This window comes from Mustela erminea, chromosome X, assembly GCF_009829155.1.
Source record: "Mustela erminea isolate mMusErm1 chromosome X, mMusErm1.Pri, whole genome shotgun sequence".
NCBI classification, from domain to species: domain Eukaryota; kingdom Metazoa; phylum Chordata; class Mammalia; order Carnivora; family Mustelidae; genus Mustela; species Mustela erminea.
In genome coordinates, this window is record NC_045635.1 from 128580570 (window position 1) to 128595998 (window position 15429).

General features: G+C 55.0%; 1 protein-coding gene across 2 annotated transcripts; it reads left to right on the plus strand.

Annotated features, from left to right (window-relative positions):
- The first annotated feature begins 1204 nt into the window (after positions 1-1204).
- Positions 1205-15406, plus strand: AVPR2 (arginine vasopressin receptor 2). 2 transcript variants are annotated; one of them, XM_032329935.1, is made up of 4 exons: positions 1205-1328; positions 13220-13273; positions 13641-14522; positions 14726-15406. In XM_032329935.1, the coding sequence occupies exons 2-4, from the start codon at positions 13249-13251 to the stop codon at positions 14929-14931; spliced, it is 1113 nt and encodes a 370-aa protein (XP_032185826.1). In that variant the 5' UTR covers positions 1205-1328; positions 13220-13248; the 3' UTR covers positions 14932-15406. The 2 variants fall into 2 exon arrangements, with proteins under 2 accessions (XP_032185826.1, XP_032185825.1); XM_032329934.1 differs by lacking the exon at positions 1205-1328 and adding an exon at positions 12114-12798.
- Positions 15407-15429: the final 23 nt, after the last annotated feature.

Below are 15429 nucleotides of genomic sequence, written 5' to 3' on the forward strand. Positions count from 1 at the left end.
CTCTCTCCTCTCCAGCCGCAGCTGCACAAACCCTTTCCTCCTTTTCGGGAATATAGGGTTTGATGCCGACACTGCCACAGCGATGACCGGAGTGAAGGAAGAGGGCGGAGCCCAGAGAGCGCGCTCTCCCCAGTGCGTACTGATGGGTCCGGCGCCGGTGACCACGACAGCATCCATCCCCATCGGGACACCGAATCTCGGGCCTGCCCTGGTTCCGAGCGCAGGGTCTTGTATAAGCAACCTGGGGAGGTCAGTCATTATTAGCCCATATTACAGGGGAGGTGACGAAAGTCACAAGAGCTCAAGGGATGTGTCCAGGGAGTGTAACCAGAGGCAGTTACGTGGGCACCATTGTTGCCTCCACTTCACAGATGAGGAAACTGACGTTTGGGCAGGTCAAGCGACTTACCCAAGGTCACCCAGGAGGCAAATGGCAGAGCAGGGATTTGCGCTGGCTCCTAATTGACGGAAAAGCCCGTTCTCCCACTTCTGTGGGCTGAGATGGAGGGGCCGGCGGCAGTGAGGCCAGGAAGGAGAGAGGATCCGAACAGGCAGTGAGCCGCGTGCTCACTGGGGACACTGGGAGGCCACTCACCTCCCCCGTCAGTGGCCAGAGCTCCTCACCGCAGGCACCCAGAGTCTGTTCAGACCCCACCCCACCCCCCACAAGGCAAAGACCATGTCAGGAGTCACCGGGTTCAGCTGAGAGCGAGCATACAGGTTTCCACATCGGCGCACTCCCGTTTCTGTGCCGACCGAGGAGTGAGATTGCCGGGTTCCTGGGTGCCTTTTTCTGCCACTGGTTTTTACCTGTGGGGTTGAGTTGGCCGTGGGGAGGGGGGTGTTGGCGACGTGTTCAGATTCGTTCTCTCCGGCTTATTCAGTGCTTTCTGTCTGACCTGGTTCCAGACTGCTCTCTCTGCCCCCACCAGCTATCGGCGAAAGTTCAAGGCAGGATGCAGAAGGGGTGCTGTAAGCCTGAAAAAGGGGGTCACAGACACAGCCCCTGCAGAGGCCCCGAGGGGAGTGTTTGGTGGGGGGGGCAGCGCAGCTCCAAACCAGTCTCCCTAAGGACCAGCTATCTCTGCCACTATCAGCCAGGTCGGGGCACGGGCGGCCCCCAGGGTAAGTGTGGGTTACGGTTATCAAGAAGATATCGCTGCTGGCCTGAGTCAGGGATCAGCGAGCTGGGACCAGGAAGTCAGGGCTGTGGGAAGAAGGGGCCAAGCGCTGGAGCCCCGTGTTCCCTTGTCCTTTAAACGGAGCAGGAGAAGGGCTCGGCAAAGCGAAAGGATGGGCTCCCCTTCCTTCAGCCTTCCACATTTCAGGTGAGTGCGCCTAACTGGCAAAATCCAACTTGTCTCCCAGAGCCTGGCTGGCCCTGCGCAGTCTGGGAAATAACGCTCTTGGGCAGGAAGCTCAAAGGCACATTAAAAGGAGGTCCCAGGGATGGCTGCGGTGGCTGTCAGCGAAGCATCTGCCTTGGGCACAGGGCATGATCCCGGGGTCCTGGGATGGAGCCCCTCCTGGGGGTCCCTGCTTGGCAAGGAGCCTGCTTCTCCCTCTCCCTCTGCCTGCCCGTCCGTCTGCTTGTGCTCTCTCTCTCTGACAAATGGATAAATAAAATAAAATAAATTTTAAAAAGGAGGCCCCAGCCATTTCCCGTGATACTGTCATCATTTAGATAGATTGAACTTGTGTTCTTTTTCATTTCCTTTTCTGTTTTGAAGCGCTGTATGAATTTTTTAGTAGTTACTCTAGCTGTTTTCATGTGCATTCTTAATAAAGCCCAAAGTCTGTCAATATCTCTGCTCTGGTGGTTCTAACTGGTGGCGGCAAAGTCTTTGACGTTCCCGGCGTCGAGAGGTGGTGCCGCCTTTCCTCCTCCTGAGTGTGGGCTGTACTTGATGACTCATTTCTTTTATTTTAATATTTATTTATTTATTGGGGGGGTGGGGTCAGAGAGAGAGAGAGAGAGATCTCAAGCAGACTCCCTGATGGGCACAGAGCCTGAAGCGGGGCTCCATCTCACGACCCTGAGACCATGACCTGAACCGAAATCAAGTCGGTTGCTTGACCAACTGGGCCACCCAGGTTCCCTTGAGCACTCATTTCTAATGAACAGAATGAAACAAGTGGCGGCGGGCCACTTTGGGGAGTCATAAAGTGTCCTGCTCCTTCCTCTTTGTTCTCTTTCCTGGATTGTTCTGTGTGGGACAAGTCAGTGGCTGTGCTGCGAGGGGCACTCAACGGCCCCATGGCCAGGGTCCTTTAATGTTCTTCTCCCTGGACCTGGCCACCCTCTGTTCCTCCTTGAGCTGTCACTCTGCCTCACTCCCCAGTGGCTTCCCCTCACTCACACAGCATTCCCACCTCTCAGTTTCCTGACCTTCTTATCTCCAAAGACCTTGACCTCACCTCAGCCTCGCCCTCTGATGGTTATGCCTTACAGACCTCATCATTCGCAGAATCACTCTGTCATATTAAGTTCCAAATGCCAGCTTTGTTGGCGTGACTTCCGATCTGTCCCTTCCTGTTCTCCAACTTCCTCCCTTCTCCCAGCCCTGCATTCGGGTTTCTCCAGAGCTTTCCAGTCCATCGACCCCGTCCCCAACCTACCAGATCCCACAGGACCTCTTTGTCTTCCACGTGCCCCCTGTGCCTTCGACAGGCTCCAGTTTCTCCATTCTTGGAGGGAAATGAGGAATGTCATTTGCATTAGTCAGGGATCTCCAGTGAGACAGAACCGACAGGATGTGTGTGTGTGTGTGTGATGACCTAAGATCTAAAGAACAAGCTGGGGAAAGTTCCAGTCTGACGCCAGGAAAAGGTTGGTGTTGCAGCTGGAACAGTCATGCCCAAGAGTTCCCTCTCACTCAGCCTCTTTCTTCTCTTCGGGTCCTCAGTGGGCTGCATGAGGCCCACCCACTCTGGGGGCCAAGGATGCGGCAGGCTCTGTCATATGCAGCGTGGCCATCTGCCATGGGCTGAATGTTGCCGACTCCCCCCAGTCCTGTGTTGAAGCCCTAACCCTCATATTTGGAGACGGGGCCTTTAAGGAAGTAATTAAGGTTAAATGAGGTCATAAGCGTGGGGCCTTGATCCAATAGGGTTAGTGTCCTTGGAAGAAGAGACAGCAGAGACTTCTCTCTGTCTCCATCTCTCTCGCCACTGAAGGAGGACACAGCAAGGGGACAACAACCTACAGGCCCAGAAAAGGACTTCCACTAGGAAACCGACCTGATCCGAACTCGATCTGGGACTACCTGCCTCCAGGACTGTGAAAAATGGAACGTCTGTTGTTTACGCCACGCAGTCCGTGGGATTTTGCCGGCTAAGACCTGGCCTGTGTGTCAGTCACCGGGTAGAGATGTGAGCACAGCCGGGAGCCATGACTTGGTAGGCGTTTGGCTTGGCCTGTGCAGTGTAAGCATGCCTAAACCACCTCTTCTCTTGGGTTTCCTGCAACCCCCCAGGCTCTGAACAGAGCTGCCCGTTTGACGTTCGACGCATGCAGTCCTCCCCCGGACTGCAAACAGTGGCGGCAGAGAGAGGCAGGTCTCCGGGGCTGAGACAGCAGCGGTGGGGACATGGACGCAAATCTATGTACGAGGCAGCTCGACCCCTCTATGCTGTCCCCCGTCCCAGCCGAAGAGCAGCTTCCTTCTTGGGAGATGAGGAAATGAAGAGCGCTTTGGCTGGGCGACACCGGGGACAGCTGGGGGCACCATGCTGGGGACAGGAGGAGCGGCAGATGAACACTCACCCTGCCTTCATTCGTTCAGGCGCCTGCAGCCAGCCCCGCTTTCAGCAGCTGGGGGCTGGAGCAGAGTCGCCAACAAACGGCCATCCGCCTGCTTTTCCCAGCGCAGGAAGAGCAGGACCGAGGCGGCTGACAGGCTGCCTGAAGGAGGGTCGCCGCGATCCAGCACGTATGGCCTCAAGCTGTCTGCATGGGGCGTGGACTTGGCTCGGTTCCACGAGGACAGATCGCGGTGCCCCATCTGCCGGGCACGGATGCCCGACAAGCCCTCAGCGTGCGAGCCTACAGGCCCCTCAGCAGGCCACCGTCGCCCCTGCTGGAGGATGCGGTCAGGAGTTGGCTTCAGAGGTCACTGCGGCCAGAGCCCCGAGTGTACGGCTGCTCCAGCCCCAGCCCCCAGCCCACTTGGAGATGCTTGCGGATTCTGAATTCTGTCCCCACTGCAGACCTAGCAGAGACAGTGATACCAGGATTCTCCACTAACATGGCTCAGCGCATCGCCCCACCACGAAGGCCGCTTGAACCCACGTTCTTTTTTTTTTTTTAAAGATTTTATTTATTTATTTGACACAGAGAGAGAGAGAGACAGCGAGAGAGGGAACATAAGCAGGGGGAGAGGGAGAGTGAGAAGCAGGCTTCCCGTGGGGCGGGGAACCCGACACCGGGCTCCGTCCCAGGGCCCTGGGATCATGACCTGAGCCAAAGGCAGACGCTTAACCACTGAGCCCCCCGGGCGCGCCATCCAACCGACATTCTTAAATATGAGACGACAAGCAAGGATCAGTGAGCATCGGAGGGAGCGTCCCGTGCAAGCATGGAAGACGGAATGAAGGTGAAAACAGTTTGTGGGAAATGGGACCATGAGGGAAGGATTTTCTTAAAAAATTTTTCATTTACTTTTAAAGACTATGAGAGGCACCTGGGTGGCTCAGTGGGTTAAAGCCTCGGCCTTCGGCTCAGGTCATGATCCCGGGGTCCTGAGATCGAGCCCCAAATCGCTCGGCCTCTCTGCTCTGCGGGGAGCCCGCTTCTCCCTCTCTCTTTGCCTGTCTCTCTGCTGACTTGCGATCCCTCTCTCTCTGTCAAATAAATAAATAAGTCTTAAAAAAGTATGAGACAAAAATTTTCAGCAATGAAGTTTCTAGAAATAGACAAATCTCCAAACATAGTTGGAGACTATAACATTCCTTTCTCTATGATTGATAACACAGAGAGGGGAAAAAGAAATCAGTAAGATTTGAACAATGCTATCAACAAAAGTGACCTAATTGATATTTGTACATCGAGAAAATAACAGGAAAATACACGTTCTTCTCAAGTGTGGATATAACATTCATCAACACAGACTACATTCTGGGCAGTAGTTCAATAAATTGAAATTTCAGTAAATTACAAAGACTAAAAATCTGTGAAGTAGGATTTCTGACCACAATGATGTTGAATCAGAAATCAATAACAAAACGGTATCTAGGAAATTTTCAAATATTTGGAAATGAAAAAATATGCTTTTAAATAAACCATGAGTCAAGGGAGAAATCACAAGTTAAATCTCATCTATTGGAAGAAAACTTATTTAATTGAATAAAAAAAAAACATAAAATATAAATATTTGGGAATTCAAAACTAAACAAGTGATTAAAGGAACTCGTTTGACATTCATTGCTTATATTAGAAAAGGGCGTCAGAGGGCGCCTGGGTGGCTCAGCGGGTTAAGCCTCTGCCTTCAGCTCAGGTCATGATCTCAGTCAGGGTCCTGCGATCTGAGCCCCGCAGTGGGCTCTCTGCTCAGCTGGGAGCCTGCTTCCCCCCACCCCCTTCCTGCCTCTCTGCCTACTTGCAGTCTCTCTCTCTCTGTCAAATAAATAAATAAAATCTTTTTACAAAAAGAGAGAGGGAGGGAGAGGGACACCTCGGTGGCTCAGACAGTTAAGTTTCCACCTTTGGCTCAGGTCATGACCTCAGTGTCCGGAACAGAGTCCTGAAAGCGGGGAAAAAAAAATCCCCGCTCAGCAGGGAGCCTGCCATGCCCCCTGCTCCTGTGCAGGGAGCTCTCTGTCTCTCTGCCTGATAAATAAATAAATAAATAAATAAATAAATCTTTCAAAAAAGATGAAAGAGAGAAAACAAAGAGAAAAAGTGAAAGAGAGGATATCAGTACAAATATTACAAATATCAGAATGATAGTAAGGGAAACTTATGCCAATACATTACAAGACAAGGTAGACGAGATCCAGTTCTTCCAGAATGACATAGATAACCTGACTAATCCTATATCTATTTAGAGAGTTTAATTTGTAGCTAAAAACATTTCCACAAAGAAAACTCCAGGCCTATGTCTTCACTAAGGAATTCTACCAAATGTTATGGAAGAAAGAAAAGCACAAACTGTTCCACACAAACTGTTCCAGAAAACAGAGGGAACAGTTCCCATCTCATCTTACCAGAACGAAAGACATGGCACAAAGAGGAAACTACAGACTGGTATGCCTCTGAATACACATGATGCAAACATACTAACCAAAATCCTAGCAAATCACATCCAGCAACATCTAAAAAGATAAAACATCATGACCAAGTAGCAATGCCGGTTTGCTTTGACATTTGAAAATCAGCCAAGGTAATTAACCATATTAACAGAGCAACAACAAAAAAGAGAAACCACATGATCATCTCAATAGATGCAGGAAAAACACTTGTGATAAAAGGTCTCAGTATAGTAGGAATAGAGGGAAACTTCCTCAGCCCAGTAAAGGGCATCTCTGAAAACCCCACAGTTAACATCTTATTTAGTGGTGACAGACTACTGCTTTTCCCTTTTGATCAGGGACAAAGCGAGGCTATCTTTCATCCCTTTTACTCATTGTTGCACTGGAGGTCCTAGCTAGTGTGATAAGGCAAGAAAAAGAAGTAAAAGGCACATAGATTAGAAAGAAATGTGTTTTTATTTGACATGGTATTATTATCCATGTAAAAAAAAAAAAACCTAAGAAATCCACAAAAACCAGCAGAACTAATGAGTAGGTTTAGCAAGGTCACAGTTAAACAGTCAATATACAATATCAATAGCATATCTATATACTGGCAACAGACAATCAAGTCACGACATTTGAAAGCACCATTGGTTGGGGCACCGGAATGGCTCAGGCAGTTGAGCAGCTGATTCTTGATGTCAGCTGCGGTCATGGTCTCAGGGTAATGAGTTTGAGATCCACGTTGAGCTCCAGGCTCAGCACAGAGTCCGCTTGTCCCTCTACCTACCCCGCACGCCACTCATGCACTCCCTCCTTCTCTCTCTTTCAAATAAATAAATAAATAAAATCTTAAAAAAAAAGAAATTAAAAAGCATGTGTTTTCACCATATTTTTAGTTCCTCATTTCCTTACAAGTTTCCTGTGTCTTGCAAAACTTACATAAATGTGTGTGCCTAAAAATCAAACCAAACAAACCCCCCCAAACCACCCCCCAAAAAAACAAAAACAAAAAAACCCTGAAAAGTACCCTTGGCAAAAGCATCCAAGATATGAAATCCTTGCGGATAACTTAATAGCATATGGAAACCCTGTAAGCCAAACACCGTAAAATGCTAAGAGAAATTAAGGGAACGTAAACAAATGGAGCAGAATACTGTATTCGAGGGTTGAAGGACCCTCATTATTAAGATCTATCTCTAGACAGATTCAGATCCGTGTCTCTAGATTCAAATGTAAGGGCAATTAAAGTGCTGGCAGGAGGGGTGCGTGGGCGGCTCAGGGGGTTAAGCATCAGACTCTTGATCCTGGCTCGGGTCATGATCTCAGGGTTGTGAGACCAAGCCCCATGTCGGGCTCCATGCTCAGCGCGGAGTCTGCTCAAGATTCTCTCCTTCTCCCTCCCCCGTCCCTCCCTTGCACTCGAGCTCTCTTTCTTTCTCCTTCTCTAAAATAAATAGAAATCTTTAAAATCCTGGCAGGATTTTTTTTCCTTCGGTAGAAACTGACAAGCTGATTTTAAGTTTTACGTGAAAATGCAGATTACCTAGACTAACCAAAATGATTTTGAGAAAGAACAAAGTTGAAGAAGTTATACTATCTCATTTCAGACTTACTATAAGTCTATAGTAATCGAGACAGTGTAACCCTGGTGTAAGGACAGATGTACAGATCACGGAAGTGAGAGTCCAGAAACAGACCCGCACATGTGACCCATTTGTGGCAAAGTTGCCAAAGTAATTCAGTGAGGAAAAGACAGTTGTTTGACTACACGGTGTGGGGACAACTGGATATCCACATGCAAAAGAATGAACCTAAACTTTTAACCTATAACACACACAAAATTTAACTTGAGGTTGGGTTGCCTCTCAGTTAAATGTCTGCCTTCGGCTTGGGTCATGATCCCGGGATCCTGGGATTGAGGCCCGAGTTAGGCTCCCTACTCAGTGGGGAGTGTGCTTCTCCCTCTCCCTCTGACTCTCTCCTTGCTTGTGTTCTCTCGCTCTGTCTCTCAAATAAATAAGTAAATAAAATCTTTAAAAAATTTTTAATTGAAATTAGTCACAGGCCTAAATGTTAGAGCTAGAAATATAAACCTTGTAGAATAAATCATAGGAGAATATCTCTTTTTTTTTAAGATTTTATTTATTTGACATAGAAAGACACAGCGAGAGAGGGAACACAAGCAGGGGGAGTGGGAGAGGGGGAAGCAGCCTCCCCGCTGAGCAGGGAACCCGACGCGGGGCTCAATCCCAGGATGCCAGGATCATGACCTGAGTCGAAGGCAGATGCTTAACCCACTGGGCCACCCAGGCGCCCCCCCCAGATTTTATTTTTTAATGTTTTTCATGTAATCTGTACATCCAGTGTGAGGTTTAACTGACAACCCTAAGATCAAGAGTCATATATTTTACTGTGCTGCCAGGCACCCCAAAAGTTTGCTTTTTAACAGAGATTGTTACGGGTGCCTGGTTGGCTAGGTTGGCAGAACATGTGACTCTGGATCTCAGGCTGCTGAGTTTGATCCCCACGCTGCGGGTAGAAATGACTTAAAAGAGACCACTAACACAACGAAAACGCAGGCCACATACTGGGGAAAATATTTGCGATGCACAGCTTTCGAAGAAGTATCCAAAATATATTAAAAGTGAAAAATTCTCTCACAACTCAGTAATGGGGAAAACTTTTAAAAGTTGACAAAAGACTTGACAAAAATACTGTTATGAAAGTGGCAAATAGGGGCGCCTGGGTGGCTCAGCGGGTTAAGTCTCTGCCTTCGGCTCAGATCATGATCCCAGAGTCCTGGGATCGAGCCCTGCATCGGGCTCTCGGGCTCTCTGCTTGGCAGGGAGCCTGCTTCCCCCTCTCTCTCTGCCTGCCTCTCTGCCTACTTGGGATCTCTCTCTGTATCAAATAAAAAAAATTTTTTTTTAATTTAAGAAAGTGACAAATAAATACGTGAGAAGGTTCTGACCATCATTCATCACAAGGAAAATGCCAGATAAGACCCCAGTAAAATCCTGCTGAAACAGTTCAGACTAAAGAGGCAACAGCCCGCACAGAGGCGGAGCAGTAGGCCCGCAGGTTCTCAGTGCCGAGGGCGTCCTCTGGAGGAACGGGGTCATGCGCACTATTTGTGACAGCTTCAAACTTACAATAGTCCCATGTTCACCACCTAGCAGTGGAGCCGATCCTCTGAGGCCCAGCCAGCAGAGCCCCACTTGGCACAAAAGAGGAGCAAAGTCCTAACACATACAACAGATGGGCCCAGGCACGAGATACTACATACTCTACGATTCTATTTATATAAAATTCTAGAAAAGACGAATTTATAGCAATAGAAAGATCGTGGTTGCCAGGCTCCAGCTGCCCTCTGCCCCCTCCCAGGTCATCAGCCCAGAAGAGGGGTGCCCCCGGCCCCTGTGGGGACCCTGCCCCTCCCCGCCTTCGGGGCTCCTAATCCAAGTGCCACTCCCCCTCCTCCCGAAACGGGCAAGCAGGCTTTGTCGGACTTGGAAAACTGCTGTTCCCTTGGATGTGGGCCTCAGGTGAGTGGACACTGTGTCTTGCTCTTACCCTCGAGCCATGCATGTCCCACGTGTTTTTATTAAATGCGTTTTTGCCCCGTTGGATCCCAACGTCTGCCCCAGGGCTCTTTCGTGCCATGGGAGGCTCTCGGAGGTGCCTGGTTGCCGCCAGGCTCTCCCCAGCCTGCTCCTCTCCTGGCTCCATCGCTCCTTCTCGATGGGCTGCGCTGCCTCCTCTTCCTCTCTCACCCCTGAAAGCTCCTTCAAGAGTTTATTCAGGGCCTGAGAAATGTCTCTGATCCATTAACGTGCTAACAGGATCCCACCATCTCTCCCCTGGGTGGTGGCCGCCCCTGCAGTCCCTGGGGCAGGGCCCGGGACCTTCCACCTCTGCACACAGGCCACAGGGCCCTCAGCATGGGCCGTTTGTCGAGCAAAGTGTTCTGCCAGCTCTGGTCCCCTGCCCTGGTGGCTGGCGACTGGGAGGCCCAGTGCCCCGGCCTGAGGCCTTCTGTCCTGTTCTACTCAGACACTGGGCTGGGGGACACCCAGGCTCACACCTTGGCTACCTACGGAATCCTTTCTGCAGATGGAATCCTGGAGGCATGGTGGGGGGAGGGGGCGTCTGCTCAGTCCCGTACCCGGGCCTGAGGCCCACTGAGGCCCTTCTTGATCCTTTCACAACCAGCCTCTCAGTGCTGCCTGGGGTGAGTTCCACCCCCCAAATCCCTCTCAGGGATCCCTCCTGTCTCCCCTCCACGGTCCCTGCCTGCCATCCTGTCTCAGGGACAACTGGCCGCCAGGCCAGTGCCCTGCTCTCAGTCCATGAGGGGGGCGGCGCTGGGGCAGGGGCCTGCCTGGGGCCTGTCGTCTCTGATCAGCCCCTGGCTGCTGGAGAGGGCACTCAGCCAGTCTGGCCCAGTGTCTCCCCCAGCCCAGTGCCCATGTGGCACTTGCCCCTGTGCCATGCGCTCCCCAGGCTTAGGAGCTCTTGGCAAAGAATCCAGACTCTCTCTGGCATGCCCTCGGGCCTTGGTGGCTTCTCAGTTCCTCCTGAAGTTCCCCAGCGTCTGTTCTGGCTAGCAGGGGCAAGCCGTGTGCCCGGTCTCCCGTTAACGTCTGGTCTGGATGTGGACACATACCCGTTGCCTCTTGGAGCCGGGAGAGAACCACTGGGGAGGGGAGAGGACTTCCCCAAGATCTTTACCTCGGGTTCAACGACAGGAAACATGGAGCACAGGGAGCAGAGAGGGCGAGGAAAGTGGCCTCAGGGCTCAGCTAGAGGGAGGGGGTCCTGCTAGGCCCTGTGGGCAGAGAAGGTAGACCCTTCCATGGGCTTTGGGTCTTTGCCCCTCCTGTCACCATCGTCAGCCTTCAGGGGCTGGCTTCCCATTTTACAGAGACAGAAGCTGAGGCCCGGATTGCTGGGCAGAGTGTGCACAAGGGCGCACAGCCCTAGAGGGCAAGGCACCTGGTCTCCTGTACAGATGAGGCAAGGCCCCGGCACAGGGCGGGTGCGCATAACAGAGGATGTGATGTGACTTTTTACCATTGGCTCTTAGCTCTCCCGTGAAAAATCTGTCCTAGCATCCTGCCCAGAACTCCTGCTCTCTACCATTGTTGTCGATCTGGACAGCAGTAGAAAAGTTGGTTGCAGGCTTCTGGGTTATTAACAGCAGTGCAGTTACAGGGAAGAAAGTGAGAATGTTCTTGTTCGTGGGGGGTGGGGCTGAAGGGGTCTGATATGGGGTGTCAGCATTCTGCAACCTGTGCCCATAGGGTCCAGCCCTCCACCCCCCACCCCCACCCCCGCCAGGCTCTCTGGCCAGGAAAGGGAGGCCTTAGTCGGGGCTGTACTTGCGCCTGGTCAGTGTGAAGCCGTCTTGGCCTTTAGCCTTGCAGGTCATCAGAGAAGAGGGACAAACAGGAAAACAGAGTCAGCTGGGCCCGGAGCCTGGCCCTAGGACACGTGCAGGCCACTGCCTTGGGCTGGGCTGTGCGGAGCTCGGCTGAGGAGGGCCGGGATTTGTAGCAAGAGCAGGAGAGGACTGGAAAGAGGGCTCCCGGGACAGGGCAGAAAGAACGGACTGGAGGCGCTGGGGGTGCCGGGCGCTGAGGAGAGGCAGGAGCAAGGGCCCAGCGCCTGGAGGGGAAGCCCCAGCCTCAGAGGGACGCGAGCGGGTCGAGTCCGCCTTTGTGGGCCTGTGTGTGTGCAAGAGAAAGAGACAGAGACACAGACAGAGACAGAGAGACAGAGATCTGAAGCTGCCCCCTCCCCCTAGGACAGGTAGCTGCAGGTGGGGGAGGGGGAAGAGGGTGGGGAGGAAGCTGGCTCGCTGGGGGCGCAGAAGCCCCGGCTTGAACCCGCCCCACCCCCTCCCTTCCTGTCCTCCATCTCCGGAGGCCCTAATTGAGGACGGGCGGGTACCTCGTAGGCCCAGGAGGAGCCCACACTCCGGAGCTCTCCCCTTCCTCACCGGGGCTCAAGAGGGACAGAGAGAACCTGGTGTGAGAAAGGAGTCAAGCTGTGCCATGAAAAAGCGGGGTGCCCTTCAGTCAGCCCCACACATCTCTGGCCTCAGTTTCCCCACTTATAAAATGGAGCCGCTGAGCTAACTGATCTCCCGGAGTCCTGCTGGAGCTGATCTTCCGGGGGAAGGTGGGCCCTGTGAGCGCAGGCGCAGGCCGGGGTCGGGGGCAGGGGTAGAACCCGCTTGATGGTCACACCCAGACCAAGCTGGGGACCCACCTAGGAGGGCTCAGGCCCTCAGGAGTGAGGGGAAAGGAGTCCCTGGGACAGACCTGGGAGGGCCGGGACAGGAAGGGCAGCACAGGAGGCCAGGAGCCTACTTCCCGGTGCCTCAGGCAGGAGGCCAGGAGAGGCACGTGGGGGAGGGGGGGAGAGGAAGTCCCCTGCTGGGCAGGTCACTCCCAGAGGCCGGGCTGGGGCGGGGCAGGAGATGGAGAGCCGATCTGAGCTCCTGGGCCACCTTCGCTCCGGCCACTGCCCAGCTGCCTGGAGCCCAGAGAGCCCAGCCAGGTAAGGGGCTTCAAGGGGTCCCAGGGACAAGCTGGCCTGTCCCGCCCAGCCCCTGCCCTCCCATGGCCGCCTCTCCCGGACTCCCTCAGGGTGTGTGGGAGGAAGGGGTGCCTGTACGGCTGCCTCAGATCCTGCGGGCTGCCCGGGTGGGTCCTGGGATGCGTTCGTCCCTCTGTCCTAGCCGGCTCGGTATGGGGAGGAGCACAGTGGGCCCGGGGGTTTGTGGCTGACTCAGTGCGGCCAGACGTCACCAACCTGGATCTGACTAGGGCTGTAGCCCCACGTCCGCACTGCTGGAACACGCACACACACATGCACACAGGTACCCTGTCACTGGACCCTTCTCAGGGCCCCTGTCTAGACACAGGACGCAGCTGACCCCTCTGATAGGAGGCTGAGCTCAATACCATGTTTCCTCCAGGCGATCGAGACACCTGCCCTGGCCCCACCATGCCCACGGCGTCCACCGCCTCTGGTAAGGTTCCTGCCCCTGGGCCCCCACCCCTCCATCCGGGCAGGCTGAGTGAGGTTGGATGAAGCAGAGAAGCCCCTCCTTCTGAGACCCCCTCCCCGCTCCTCTCCAGGCTGCGGGTGTGGGCAAGGGAGGGCACTGGCCCTACAAGTTCCCTGGGGGCTGGGGCTGCCCCTCCCTCCCTACCACATGAGGCGGGAATGGCTTCTGCTGGGAGTCGGGAAGTGGGAGGCTGGAGGGAAGCAGAAGGCCCAGGCTGATGGCCGCTCGAGCCCCTGGCTCTGCCTGGCCAGCTGGAATGTCCTTGGGCCCAGGGGCCCCCGTGCAGCACACCCCCTAACTCAGCCCTCTTCCTCCACCCGTTGCCCAGCTGTGCCCTGGACCCTCTCTGCCTCTGTTCCACCCGGCAACGGCAGCAAGGGGCTGCTGGACACGCGGAACCTGCTGCTCGCCCAGGCGGAGCTTGCCCTGCTCTCCACAGTCTTTGTGGCTGTGGCCCTGAGCAACGGCTTGGTGCTGGGGGTCCTAGCACGCCGGGGCCGGCGGGGTCGCTGGGCACCCATGCATGTCTTCATTGGCCACTTGTGCCTGGCCGACCTGGCTGTGGCTCTGTTCCAAGTACTGCCCCAGCTGGTATGGGATGCCACAGATCGCTTCCGTGGGCCAGACGCCCTGTGCCGGGCCGTCAAGTACCTGCAGATGGTGGGCATGTACGCCTCGTCCTACATGATCCTGGCCATGACGCTGGACCGCCACCGTGCCATCTGCCGCCCTATGTTGGCCTACCGCCACGGAGGTGGGACTCACTGGAACCGGCCGGTGCTGGTGGCCTGGGCCTTCTCGCTCATTTTCAGCCTGCCCCAGCTTTTCATCTTTGCCCAGCGTGACGTGGGTAATGGCAGTGGGGTCCATGACTGCTGGGCCCACTTTGTGGAGCCCTGGGGCCTCCGAGCCTATGTCACCTGGATCGCTCTGATGGTGTTCGTGGCCCCGGCCCTGGGCATCGCTGCCTGCCAGGTGCTCATCTTCCGGGAGATCCATGCGAGCCTGCTGCTGGGGCCAGCAGAGAGGGCCGGGGCTTGCCGGGGAGGGCACCGGACAGGCAGTCCCAGCGAGGGGGCCCGGGTGTCAGCGGCCATGGCCAAGACCGTGCGGATGACGCTGGTGATTGTGATCGTGTACGTGCTATGCTGGGCGCCTTTCTTCCTCGTGCAGCTGTGGGCGGCGTGGGACCCGCAGGCGCCGGTGGAAGGTGGGTGCGGCCACGGCTAGGACTGTGGGGGACGGCTCAGGCCCGGCCGCAGAGGCACCCGCGCCCCCATGCACACTGCAGGCTTTGGGCTCAGGAGTACCCGAGGGCTCACGCAGATCGCTCTTCCCCTGCGAGCAGGCGGTGTGGCCGCACCTCTGCCCAGGCACCCTCAGTCCCAGCCCGGACTCTCCCACCCCCCACAGAGGCCCCCTTCGTGCTGCTGATGTTGCTGGCCAGCCTGAACAGCTGCACCAACCCCTGGATCTACGCCTTCTTCAGCAGCAGCGTCTCCTCGGAGCTGCGGAGCCTGCTCTGCGGGGCCCGAAGTCGGGCCCCACCCAGCTCGGGCCCCCAGGAGGAGTCCTGCGCCACTGCCAGCTCCTTCCTGGCCAAGGACACTTCCTCCTGAGAAGTCAGGGGGCGCCTTCCTTCTAGAAGCTCTGTGAAACCCCACTGCCCACCTGGGGCTGGCCCTGGGAATGCCGGGCTTGGGGCGGGCTCAGGCCTCGGGCTGCAGCAGCAGGGGTTCCACCCCAGCAGGGGACCCCCCCACACCCAGGAAGGAAAAGGGGCGGGGCCGGAGGACCTTCTTCTCCCCCCAGCGCTCCCCTCGCCCCAGCCTCTCTAGTCCCCTCAGCCCCCCGCTCTCACTCGCTCCCCAATAAACGTTCCAGCTCTTTGCCCACCGGTGACTCTCCTTGGCTCGGAGTACCTTTGGCTGTGGGGCAGCGCGGAAAGACGTTCTCGGGCTCCCCCGCCAGACACCAGAGCTGGTGTGCGGGTCACCCTGCGATGCCATGCCCTGGCCTGGGCAAGTCTGTGCTGAGAGGCCCCCGTGGAAGCTGCTGCAGCTGCCGGAGCTGCCGCCTTTGCTGAGCGCCCGCCGCCCGCCACCCAGCTCCCAGCC

What these genes read in the sequence shown, in the direction of transcription:
- AVPR2 (XM_032329935.1), top strand. Translation starts at nt 13,249, where the DNA reads ATGCCCACGGCGTCCACCGCCTCTG. An exon ending in CACGGCGTCCACCGCCTCTG is followed by an intron (nt 13,274 to 13,640) that starts GTAAGGTTCCTG and finishes CCCGTTGCCCAG; the next exon opens with CTGTGCCCTGGACCCTCTCT. An exon ending in CCCGCAGGCGCCGGTGGAAG is followed by an intron (nt 14,523 to 14,725) that starts GTGGGTGCGGCC and finishes CACCCCCCACAG; the next exon opens with AGGCCCCCTTCGTGCTGCTG.